This window comes from Thermobia domestica, chromosome 2 (genome assembly GCF_964235325.1).
Source record: "Thermobia domestica chromosome 2, izTheDome1.hap1.1, whole genome shotgun sequence".
Taxonomy (NCBI): Eukaryota; Metazoa; Arthropoda; class Insecta; order Zygentoma; family Lepismatidae; genus Thermobia; species Thermobia domestica.
In genome coordinates this window covers 188,174,169-188,187,423 of record NC_137455.1, presented here as the reverse complement: position 1 = coordinate 188,187,423, position 13,255 = coordinate 188,174,169, and the positions used below count along the sequence as shown (strand labels likewise).

The 13,255-nt window shown below is 36.3% G+C and overlaps 1 protein-coding gene across 1 annotated transcript in view; it reads right to left on the bottom strand.

The window, feature by feature from the left end:
• LOC145679281 (zwei Ig domain protein zig-8-like) overlaps positions 1 to 13,255 on the bottom strand; it is a 957,501-nt gene that overhangs the window by 392,286 nt on the left and 551,960 nt on the right. Inside the window, exon 3 of the mRNA XM_081749868.1 lies at positions 6,281 to 6,491. Coding sequence (XP_081605994.1) covers positions 6,281 to 6,491 — 211 coding nt within the window. The remainder of the gene's footprint in view (positions 1 to 6,280; positions 6,492 to 13,255) is intronic.

Here is a 13,255-nt window from a genome sequence, read left to right as displayed (position 1 = left end):
CGTGAAAATTAAAAACGCTCGCCAGACGTGTAGCAAAATCAAATCAATGTTGATGGTGCTCTTTGATTGCCGTAGCAATGTAAACGTAGTGGAAGGACGTACACGTAAAAAGGACTTCTCTTTAGATATTTTCCATCGTTTACAATGCATTCTTTGCCCAAAATAACCACACCACACCTGTAGACCAAGGCCCTGAGGACTTAATCATGATAATGATTCGACTCATGCAGCTCATGTGGTTGTCGTTTTAAGTACAGCACAAGATTTCGATGTTTCGCCAAGCCCCTTACTCTCCGAGTATATTCTCGTGAGACTTTCATCGACTCGCTTCGTAGTCGAGAGTACATCCAGTACAACGCTACGGCTGCTGTCGTAGCGCTGCACGATGAGGGATTTCAGGCCGTTTTTGAGCAGTGGAAAGACCACCAAACTCGGTACGTGGAAGCAGGAGAGAACTAGTTTGAAGAGAGTTAGGACGATAAAAATGCAAGCTCATTGTATTGGTTTTCCGGGACCATGGTCGGATATTCAACTTTCCCGACATGCCTCGAATAAGGATATGTAAATTGAAATCGTAGTATGTAAATAAAGAGAAAACAATTCAAATATCTATCTATTCTTGATTTAGTTCAGAAGAATAGTTGCATTTTGAACTGGTAATAATGTTGGATTATTGCGATTGCAATGTTGGGGTTTACGACTGGTAGTAAACGCAATTAATGAATGTCCAAAGTCAAGTGTATGATTTAAAAACTCGGGCAGGTTCAGAAAATAGGTTACAATACCTAGTTACTCAGGAAACAATGTTGTTAAACAGAGTAGTCTAACAAGCAAGGGGCGCGGTATCGAGACTCGAATTGCGCAATAAGAGTTTCATATACCGAAAGAGCATCAGGTAGTTAGTAAGTCACCAAATTATTAGCTGCAGTCCGCCAGTAGAGAAAAAGTTATGGGACTGTAAAGTTCAGAGCATGGCGTACGAAAACCACACAAAACATTGCATTTGGCTTGTTCCTCTTTGTATTGACAAGAGATAATAAACTCTAACGTATTCCCATCACAGAACATGATGTTTGACATAAGAAAATCTGTATGAGAAGAATTGTCAGTGTTGCCATCCATAGAAATTACAGTGTTGCCGGAATAAGAATACGAATACCGCGAAAAGCTTGGTTTGCAGCGAATGAAAGACTGGTGCAGCCCTTGGACGTGTACTTTTTCCGTCTTTACAAGAACTTTGTCAAGTTCGTCACTGACACAATTGTCTTGTCACAGGAAACGAACATCGTGACAATTTCCTGCGCCTCCAGTCGTTCACGCTGTACCAATTCTGCGCTCCCCTGTTCCGCAACAGGATTCGCTTTGCTTTCTATAAAGCGGGATACCTGGACATAGTACCGGAAGCATTCCAGATACGTATTCAGTACTGTTTTGACTCCCTTACCAGAGAAAAGTGTTATCACTGGCTATCGTCCGATGTGCATGTTGTACTGTTTTTGTTTGGGTCACTTGATACTTTCTGCTCTTCATATCAATTGTGTGGTTTAACACTGTCATTTACATAGCTATCTCCCCTTCCCAAACAATGCACACACAAACAGGTTATTCCTTCTGTTTGCCATAGTCTCTCATGCTCACTTTGCAGCCCCATAATTTTGTCCTACTGGCGGACTGCAGCTAATAACGTGGTCACTTCATGATTGATGGTCTTTCAGAATATACTTTATAACCCGTGCAACCCAAGTCCCGATCACGTACTATTTGCTTGCAAGCTTATCGAGGTATTCTTATTCTGGCAACACTGTAATTTCTATGGATGGCAACACTGACAGTTCCTCTCATACAGATTTTCTTATGTCAAACATCATGTTCTGTGATGGGAATACGTTAGAGTTCATTATTTCTTGTCAATACAAAGAGGAACAAACCAAATGCTAAGTTTTGTGTGGTTTTCGTACGCCAGGCTCTGAACTTTACAGTCCCATAACTTTTTCTCTACTGGCGGACTGCAGCTAATAATTTGGTAACTTACTAACTACTTGATGCTCTTTCAGTATATGTAACTCTTATTGCGCAATTGGAGTCTCGATATCGTGCCCCTTGCTTGTAAGATATAGCTGGAGAACTCACAACTGCAAGTAATTCTCAGATTACGGGATATCCAGCAGAGTATTTGGGCTGGTATACGCCGTTGTCTGTGAAACTTCGTGCCTGTGACAACATTGGGAAATGAAGTCCATAGTCAATGATCTACAACATGTTCTTACGACTTCCTCAGAAGTACCGTGGAAGTATTTGTGTAGTTGCAGATAACCTAAGCAGATAACACACGACTACCGTTCGAGGACTTCGTGCAGTCAATAAGGTGAACAAACTGAATTCATGCGTGTTATATGAGATAAAACCAGTCAACGAGGATCGCGGTCTGGATACATACAATTCTTTGAATGCACGATAAGAAGCGAGACGGTTTACTGTATCGGATTGCCAGTTGTGATGAAAAATATATTTGCTATTTAGTCAGAATAATTGTTGGACAGCATTTAACGTATAAGAGGATTTACAAAACTGATCCCCCAATTCCGGAAAATATTGTTTCTGGTGTGATAGTACATGTGGAACTGATTCGCCATGTCCCTTTCTTTGTAGAAACGAACTATCACTGTGGATTGTTGAAGTGCTGAAATCCAAAGATAGCACAGCAAACTTGTCCTGTAATGGTCAACAGAAATGGTGTCTAATGTTAGACAGTAGTGTGTGCTAATACGTTGGCCAAAGGACAATGTAGACTCTCCGTGCGTTGCAGTGTGAAGCCTTTCTTCACCCACCGTTTTGTCCCTACATTTCTCCCATCGAATATCACTTCTTTCGGCATCCCGATCATTTCTTGGAAGCGAGCTGTGCAACGTGCTGTTAAGTGATTTTTAACAGAATTCCTTCGTCATGGAATCTAATAATTGCTGAGTAATGGAAAGATTGTATGTCTGCAGTCGGGAATTAAACTTACTAATCACGTACTGTTGTTTCCGTTCCTTATGTGACACACGTCAGTCGCGTACGTCAGTAAATCCAACCAAATATTACAACACCCTGTTAGTCGCAATATTAAAATCATTATGAACAATTAGCTACTATCTACAAGTTGAAACGAAATAACACAATCTTAGTATACATCACTTGGGGGCTTAGACTTGACGTAAAGATTATTTCTTACGAAGAATATACATTTGAAAAAATGACAGAAAAAATAAACAACTCTTTTCTGTTCACATGCAGGATGAGCGTAAGCTAGAACAAAAACGCAGAGTAAGCCAAGCAAAATAGAAAAAGTAAGTAGTATATGTTATCTTCAATTCTGACTCTTGTTCCTGCAGACATAGGATTTGCTGGACTTAAATACTACAGTTTCCGCAGTTTGAAGTTTCGAGGCAGTACCAACTAGTTCCAGGCCGTTAATCTGTCGTGGCGTAGCTAATTGAAGTCCGCCGCACCAATTTGCTCGGAGGACAACGCGGATAATGAATCACGCTGATCTGAAACTCCCTCTCCAAACACACGCCAACGCACACACACCCACCCACAAACACACAGAAAACTGAAAGAGAGAACCTCCACAGCAGATTTTCTGCGGTCTACAAAATCCACAATAAATAAATAAGGAGAGGAGAAAGTAACAATAAAATAAAAATAAAAGCTACGACACAATCAAGACGAAATCATTGAGCGACTTTCTCTAAGCTCTACGTATAACTCCCTTTAAGTTGGTGACACAGAAGGTCAAACGCTTTACAACAGATGTCAGAAACAGCCGTGGAAGTTCAGTCCTTACAAAAGGCTCAGAAGACGATATATGTACGATTATCAGCCAAGGTATATATATTTTTATGAACTTTCAGTTACTTATTTTAATGTTGTTTACTGAATAATATTTCTACTGAATTATGAAATTAGTGCTTCTTTATTGAAAGTTCTAAAAACAATAAAAAATATTTAGTTCACTTACTTTTTGCTGGACATGGTCTAGATTTAATTCTCTAATAAGGCAAAACATGTTTCGGTGTTTTGCTACCTTAAAGAAATTGAAGAGCAATGTGAACTCAGAGACAGCAAGTTTCAGTCTTAAAGATAAATGGTGATAGATGCCGATATGCCAACCACACATAATACAATTAGAACCATGTTGGGCGATTTTGATTTCCGGTATATATATATATATATATATATATATATATATATATATATATATATATATATATATATATAAAGTATTGGTCTTCGTCTCATATAGTCTTGGTTTTGAAAGAGGACATTCAATGTCAATTATATTCGGAAGAAAATAAGAAACAAATATTTATTCTCTAACGAATGAATAATACCTAATGTCAGACCGAAATACTAATAATATCTTAACAGTATAAGTCTTCTCTAATATTCAATTCATTCCTTGAGCTCCTTCATGGCTAAGCGGTTAGCGTTCGCACCTTTGGCGTGGGAGTCCCGGGTTCTATTCCCGGCGGGAGCTCATGTGGTTCGGATCACGCGTTAATCAGTAGGTCCACGTCTCATATAGACTCGCTGCTGAACGGGACGTTAAACTCATAATCAACTCAACTCAAATCATTCCTCATTCTGCTCTGAGTATAATTAATAAATCAATAAATCTGTCAGCGAGATTACAGCTCTTTCTTTAGGCTAATTTAAGTGACTTTTGTGAGAATAATTAATCTTTCTGGTTCCGTTTTAATTCGAACATTCGTTAAAATAACTTCAATCTATTCTGAAACAGTTAAGACTGGCCCGCCAAGTTAACTTTCAATTAAAGCGTTTGAATTAATAACTCATTGATGAATAACTGAAAAACTAATGTACTATACTTCATGAAAGTGCATTGCGTAAAATAGGAGCAATTATATATATATTATCGACAAAAGTAGCTAACTACTATTTCCATAATAATTTGGTGTATGTAGCTCATAACACATGATCTTCATTAGAAATTATTGTATTCAGTACAGCTGAAAATTAGGTTCCTTCTCATATATGTCTTCGATAAAAACTAATTGTGAAGCTTCGTATTCGCTGTTTGATCAGCTTCACTGGTATTAGATATGACAACGAAAACATAGACTAATATTATGCGTCAAACTCTATTACTGTGAAAATGGTTATTCGCTTCAGAAAACTTTCAGTATGGCGAAATTACATTATCGTTACTCAATTGAAGATGATTTAATTAATATGATAAGTTTTAATTAAAATATTATCACGCAAATACAATGACAGTAATGGATTATGTACGAGCACACAATTCACCAATTCACCATATACATATCTTTCCCCATTACTTGATTTTTGAAAAGAATATTTGCAAACATTTATTCGCTTTGTAATTAGTAAAATCAGTTCAAATATAATAATGTTCGAAGCATTGAACAGTGTTATTTGTTCAAGAGTTTTCTTCTCGATTCAGTCAAAAGAATTATAATAGAGAGGTGCATATATTTGTATCTTTTCATAATTCCTTGCATACATGAATACAAAGCTTTTCAAAGAAAGTTGATATATAGGATTTATATATCCTACTTTATGCCCTTAAATTAAAATGGCATAAAACGAGTATTGAATGTGCAGTTATATACAAAAACAATAAAATACACACTACACTTCCAGGCAAGTGTAGATTAGATTCCAACAAGAAGAAAAGTGTACATACTTCCCCATTTTGATACATTTGTCGCAAACGTAACTTACGAAGTAATATTTTATCTTGAAAGTAGGTAGCTTTAACATGAAGGGAGATGTTCCACTATTTTTGAACATACCGATAGAATTATATTCAATATATAGAAATCAATGTCTCTTTCTGAATTATACTGTATATTAGTACTGCACCAAATATACAGTCCTCATATTCTTTGTCCTTTCAAATCTTGCTTGCAGAATACACAGTGATATTTACGGTGCGAAAGTATAGAGCTTTCAAATAAAAGGTTAGCTTGTCCGAGTTCAAGAGCTTTATGATGTGACATTACAATTCAATATTACTCAAATGAAACCATATTAGATGCATCAATCAATAACAGCTTTCAACTATTTAATTAATGTGTAATGTGTCTATAATTTTCTAATAATTTCTCCTCGTAGAATTTCTCCCTGTTACTTCTCTTAATATAAAATCTGACCTGGTGTCAAAACCAGATAGTTAAGAAGTTACTACTATATAATTAATTATAATCAGTAATGTTTCTGAATAACGGTTTTCAAGGTTACTTGTACTTACCTATTACGTTGAGGCGGAACGCAAGGCTCATTTTAGGTTCCGTATTGACCTGGCACTCGTAAATTCCCGCATCACGCTCTTGCGGGAATTTTATTTGGAGTGTCCAATTCTCGGACTTCTCTGGGTGAATCACTTGGAAACGAGCATCACTTGTGTAGGTGAAAATGCCAGCTGTGAGAATATGAAGGTCCCGCTTTCGAATCCACGACACCTGAAACATGCAAAGAAAAGTTTACATATTAGTTGCAAGAATAACTCAAATAAATCTTTCGTAAGAAAATGTGCACTTTTATATGTAATATAACATACAAAATTTAAAGAAATACATGAAAATCAACAACAACAGAGCTATATAATATTGTAATTTTACACTCAGCGCAACGCTAAATCCATGACGATATTGCATACTACAGTTACCTCTAAGATGTCCATGTACATAGTCGTTAGAATTATATTTTAAATCAATTATTAGCAATAATTATTCCTTTATCTCTTACACATCTAAATGTTTTCTAGGTACGGCCTTGGGTGAACATATCGAACATACACAATCTTGTCAATTTGATACAAAAAGCCTAATACTCCACAGGAACTTGAAATCACGAACAGATGGATTTCATGTCATATATCTCGAGGTTCTTGCTATATTCTTTTAAATTTTCTTTCAATACTCGTTGCAGGAAACATCGCAGTTCAAGAAGTTATGTTAAGGTTTATATCCTAAAACGGTGTTTGAGAGCAGATTCATCTATAGATAACGTTTGAACAAGAGAAGAAAAGGAGAAAGAAGAAGAAGAAGAAAGGAAAAGAGAGAAAGGAAGAAAGAAAACGTATGAGAAGATAAATTCTAATGGACAACACCCAAGGACAAAGAAAATGTGAATGCAAAAAGAGAAAACGAATGTGCATGAATGTAGACGAACAAATAATACAATCAACATTTTCATAAAATAAATTAAACAAAAAATGTTATAAGGCTATTATACACTTTACTTAAACTATACTATATATAGCTCCTGTTCCAAAGATCTGTCTTCTTAAGTGAATAAAATGTCAGAATATCATATTGGAAGAATATTAACTGGATATTACAAATGAATATTTATTATTAATTACTGAACACAACAGGAATTGATCCACTGATAGTGTTCAGCAGTACCACACATGGTTACACGTCATGAATTGCTGTTCCATACGTTTAATTATGTGTTATTAGTATCGTTTTACATGCACATTCAATGCATCTGCTACAAGAATCTTTTTTGGACAGTATTATGCATAGTGCACATTCATCTTATAAGTGAGACATATAATACATTCGTATACAGTGATCGTCCTTGTAATACCAATAACCATGAAACTTATTAGTAGGAGATACCTGTTAATAATATTAGTCAATTTATCTTATTACATCAGTTTGTATAAGTTTACTCAAGAAACACATAAGAAATTCAGCCCTTATTGTTTTAAAACAATAAAGTAATTTGGTAAACAATTATATATCGAGGATAGAAACTTGTCTTTATATAGTAATTAACGCACAAATTTGAATTCAAATATCTCTAATACATGTACTCATAATGACCAGCCAGAACGTTATGACCGTACCTAATATTTGGCATGTCGACTGTAGAGTTTGATATGGATGAAATGAGACCTTGGCAGGTGGCTGGAAGCATGGCGTACTACATGTGCATACACAAGTCCCTTAAGTCCTGTAAATTCCGTGTGGGGGAGGGAGTGACTAGCTCGAATCTGATGTTCAATGACATCCGGAAGGTATTCAGTTGGGTAAAGATAGGATGAGTTTGTGAATCATTATAACAATTGAAATTCACTACTGTACTCCTCGAACAACGTTAGCCTTGTGACAAGAAGTATTAATCTGCTAAAACATACCATCGTATCTGAAAATACACATGTGTGGCCACAGGAGTGAATGCGTGATCAGCAATGCTTGGCAATAGTGAGAAGCCATAATGATGCTTCCACACACACTACCAGGCCCATGAATGGCCATGTGAAGGTTTTCCAAAGAATGGGGAAGCACCAACGGCCTACTATCGTCTTACTTTTGCGTTTCGAGAAGTTGTTCCCCCTGGAAAATTGCGGACTCTGACCTGGTCATGATATCATTAAGGCAATGTCGGAACAATGCTACGTTGTGTCACTGCTCGGTGCTCATTCGAGTCATTATCGAATGAGAGGTTAACATTGACACATATGTGGGATATTTAATGCGAAAACCCATATCTAACTGTGTAGAATGAAATGTGTCGTCAGACACACTCGTGTTTTGGCCTACTATTAAAATCCGCTCTTAATTGTGCTGCAGTTTGCGCCCTATCCTGTAGTATCAATTTCAACAATCTAGGACGTCCAACATTCTTAATAAGGTGTGAGCGCCCCATGTCATGTGGTTTGGTGCTGTTTCACCATCCTTTTCTTACCTTTGAAGGACATCGACCATGGCAGCTCGCGAATACCCAACAAGTAATGCTGTGTCCAGTGAATTCCTTCCGAGCCATCTAGCCATCACAATCTGGCCCCTATCAATCTCTGACCAGTCTTCCCCATTCTACGCATAAGCATCACACTGCTTGAGCGAGTAAGATACTTTTCATCGTATGAAGAGTAGTTTAGTGATGCCCCATTTCTCGAAGTCAGTCCAAATTAGCGAGTGGTCACAATGTTTTGCTGGTCAATTTATTTCTGTGCACTAGGATTCTATATTATCAAGCGTGTTCCAGTTTGGGTTCTACACATAGAAGCATATAAGGTATAATTTTAAGCACATTTGTATTCTTCAGTTCCGTTCCAAATCTCATTACAAATCCTAGAGTCCTGTAAATCTAATTAATAACTCGATTCAGATGAGTATCAAACGAGAGATCGGATTTTATTGAAACACCAGGTCAATTATAAAATCAACTGTTCAAGTCATTTGCTATACCATTTATATGATACCAGTTGTTCATCCAAGCCTTCGGCTCGTCTGTAAATTGCCTGCACGCAAGTAACATTTCTTGGTGTGAGGTAGGGGGCAACGCAGCTAGCGACAACTATCACTGACTTATTAGGAATCAGCGCGACTGAATGAGAGAGGCCCCTTGCGCCATAATAACGATTAAGATGATGCGAATATATATTTAAGCAACCCTTGAATCTTGAATGTTCTGAAGTTTGCATGTTAACTTTACTCCCAAACTGAGATGTTTTTACTTTATAAATGGGACTCAAATTTGAAGTAATTTCTTCTTTTTGTATAAGATTTGTGTTATGAAACCATAATTACTCAATTGTTGTAAGCACTATATTCCTATTCCTATCTAACTCCCAATATTATGGTTTTGTACATGAGCTTACGAATCACGAGGGAAAGAAACATTTTACCAATCTCTTGGCTTAGTATTTTACCTAGCTATGCTAAACAAGTGGTGTTGGAACTGCCTTCAGGTAGAAGTAGAAGATGTAATGTGCTGAATATGGATTAATTATAACCATTACGAGTGAGCAGGTTAAGCTTAAGTTACGTAACGTTACATCCTATATATACTTCAAATGTGTGTATCATTCAGTAGAATCACCTCGCTATTGGGTGGGGCATCCTCTATTGAAGTATGTTAGTTACGAAGAAGTAACTGTATTGTGCCAGAAAAGTATACACATAAATCTTGCACTCGAGTTCAGTATTAATCGTAATTAGCAGGATCGTCATTACAGAAATAATACATTTATTCATACGTTTCTAAGCAAAGGGCGATTTGAACTACAAAAAGGAACAGATATTTTTACACTGCTTAAAAGTAACACTATTTTTGTAGAAATGTTGCTTCTATATTTTTATGTTTAGTGGTATGCCAATCGAACTTCCCATAACACATTACTAAAGTGCAAAAGGCTGTGGCTGTTATTGATTACGAATTTGAGCAAAAATAGTGAGCTTTTACATTATAAATGAAAATAATACATGTAGAACTCAGAGGGGGCCACGAGAAACCCGCAAACTTTTATAGAAATCTATTTAAGATTGTTTCAACAACTAACATATTCTTTACTAATCTTCAGAATAAATGTTGGAAAATATTTCCAATAACTTCTGAATAAGTGTGTACATGGTTTAAGAAATTCAGGTATACTGGTGTCAATTCTGCCAAGAAAACACAACTAATGCACGTTCTGATATTCTCCTTCAGTTCATCAATTGTGTGTTCATTGTTTTGATACACTCGGCCTTTCAACATTTTCCGTATATAATAACCGCATGTGGGCAAGTCCGATAATCGTGGCGGCCATAAGCCTCCACTCATTGTGCGCTCAACAGTAACAACTTTGAAGAACGCAGGTTTGCATTGCAAATTCTTCAATATACGTCTGCAGATTGTTTCACTCTGCCCGACTTGTTGCTCTAGTTTTTTTGTATATTTTCTAGGACTACAAGATATCACTTCGAAAACGCATGCAGTAAGTTTAGCAGAGTGGATATATGATTCCCTGTTCTTTGCTGTACTAACAACAGATCCCGTTTGCGCCACTTCTTCATCAATTTCTGAATGTTGTTCTTTGTTGGAACAGAACAGTTAGGGTACGCATTGCGATATAACGCTTATGTTTCCTTCATAAAATCTGTAGGTATGTATGACTCTAGAATATTCAGTTGCTCTGGTATCAAATACATTGTTAACCACCTCACCTCCTCGATTACAGCAGAGATGGTCGGAGAAAGGGGGATAAAGATTACGTAGGACTTTACCATGTCCATGTCCTGCGTGAACTTATAACTATTCAATATCTCATTTTATGGTCAGACCCCTTTTTCTTGACTCACCTTGTATCATACACCACACACATAATGAAAGTGAAACATTCAGTCGGAAAGAAAGTACAGCATTTTGCGTTTTCGTCATTTACTGTGATATTTTCTCAGCTAGTATACTCATTGTAATAACACAACAAATTAAAATTTATTTTGCAAAATGTAAATACTATTAAAATGTTTCATTCGCAGCGCAATACGTAATATATAATATCACGTAATATTTAATAAAGGACATGATTTCAAGACTCATTCCTGCTCTTTGTCGGTCACCAGTGAGAAAAGAACACAGACGTTGAAGGACTCATGTTCATATTCTCGTTTTTAAAGTTGCATTCTATCATGAGTTATTCTATTAAAAACTAGTTAGCCAATTATACATATACGTTCTTAATACATACTTACATACACGCATGCCGCACAGTTTTTTGATTCGTAATTTTAATAATTGTATTGTAAAAATAGTGGTCAGTAGGTTTAGTTGATCGAGCAAGTTTTAGTTAAAAAAATCAACTTGCGGTGCTGCGTTTGAAAAAGACAAATAAGAAACAGTATTTTCGAAGGTTGTGTTGGTCTCATTGATGACAGACGAAGTGAGAAAGAGCGGTTCTCGAAATCATTTCCCGTGCTAAATACTACGGGATATTACTGTTCAGGTATTATTTACCACTTAAGAAAAATGTGTCAGACACTTTTTGATACAAACTTTTATATTTTTGTTTATATTTTGTAATCAACTGTAGTAACTCTTACCTTACACTACAGTTCCTGGAAAAGGTTGAATATTCCATGATCATGCTGTGAGGCTAAGGGAGACGGCAATGATGAGAAGGGTGATAATGGTTGCAATAAATAAAGTGCGACGAAAGGGGAGAACCCATAAAACCAGTGAATTTTGTTTGTCCAATACAAAATCCACTTGACTCCAGTTGGGATTGAACCAGAAATCCCATGAAAACAGAGGTGAGCGCTCTACAACCAATGCACCGTATCCCTTTCAGAAATAAGTTATACGAGGTAAATTGTGGATATCAATATTTCAAATTTCATTCGACAATTTGTTTTTGTATTATCTGGATAAATCGTGTGCTAGCCCCATTACATGGAGGCTAATACTACCCTTATGGGGTACAACATTCATTGACTAAACAACTGTGTAAACGCTATATATGAGCTTGGTAACTCCACAATAAGCATATTCACTGGTGAGATTAAACCCACACACTGAGCGCCAGAAACATTCACTTCTATAAAAATCAAAATATTGTACACCATAAAACATAATTTTGTATTTATACAATAAACATTTCTTTGATAATGCATCAATGAATTGCCAAAAAGAAGCGAGGAAAACCGTGAGTGTTTATAAAAACATGGAATGTAATTATAAAGATCGATGAAGAATGTCAAAAATTAGCATTTTTAATTAAAATATCCTTTTTTTAATCTTTTGCTCCCTATCTTTCATATCCTTTTATTTCCCTGAGGGGACTGGATAATTAATTTCACACAATAAAGGTTTCCATACACTTTTAAATTAATTGAATCTCATTGAATATAAGCGTAGCTTTTCACTAGTGGCAATTTGCATACACCAAAATTTCTGTTTTGTAAGCTCTATCACGCATTCGTGTTTACTAAAGTTATTTTAATGCATGAAAAAAGTATAGTTAATAAAATGAAAAACAGAACGATTGAATGACATGTTATTTATCAATCTTTTTGTGTCGCTTGTTTTACATTAAAAGTCACAAATTGATAATAAAATTACGCTTTTATTCATACAACAAAGAGACAGAGAGAAACAGTTGTCTACAAACAGATTAAATGTTTGAATTGGAGTTTTATGTTTCTTTTAGCACCGATACTAAATGAACCATGGAACAACAGCCTAACTTGAAATTAGAACCGCATGAACTCTCTCTGGGAATCAAACTCGATTGGATCGGATTGGCTTTTGAGTTTAGCGTTCCTTTCAGCAGGAGGCTATATGAGACGTGGACCTACTGATTAACGCGATATCCAAACTACATGAGTTCTCACCGGGAATCGAATCTGGGGCTCCCACATGAAAGGCGCGTACGCTAACTGGGAATCCAACTCGAGTCTCTGCTCATTAGGCTCATACCCTAATTTTATTCCTATGAGTGAATTTTACT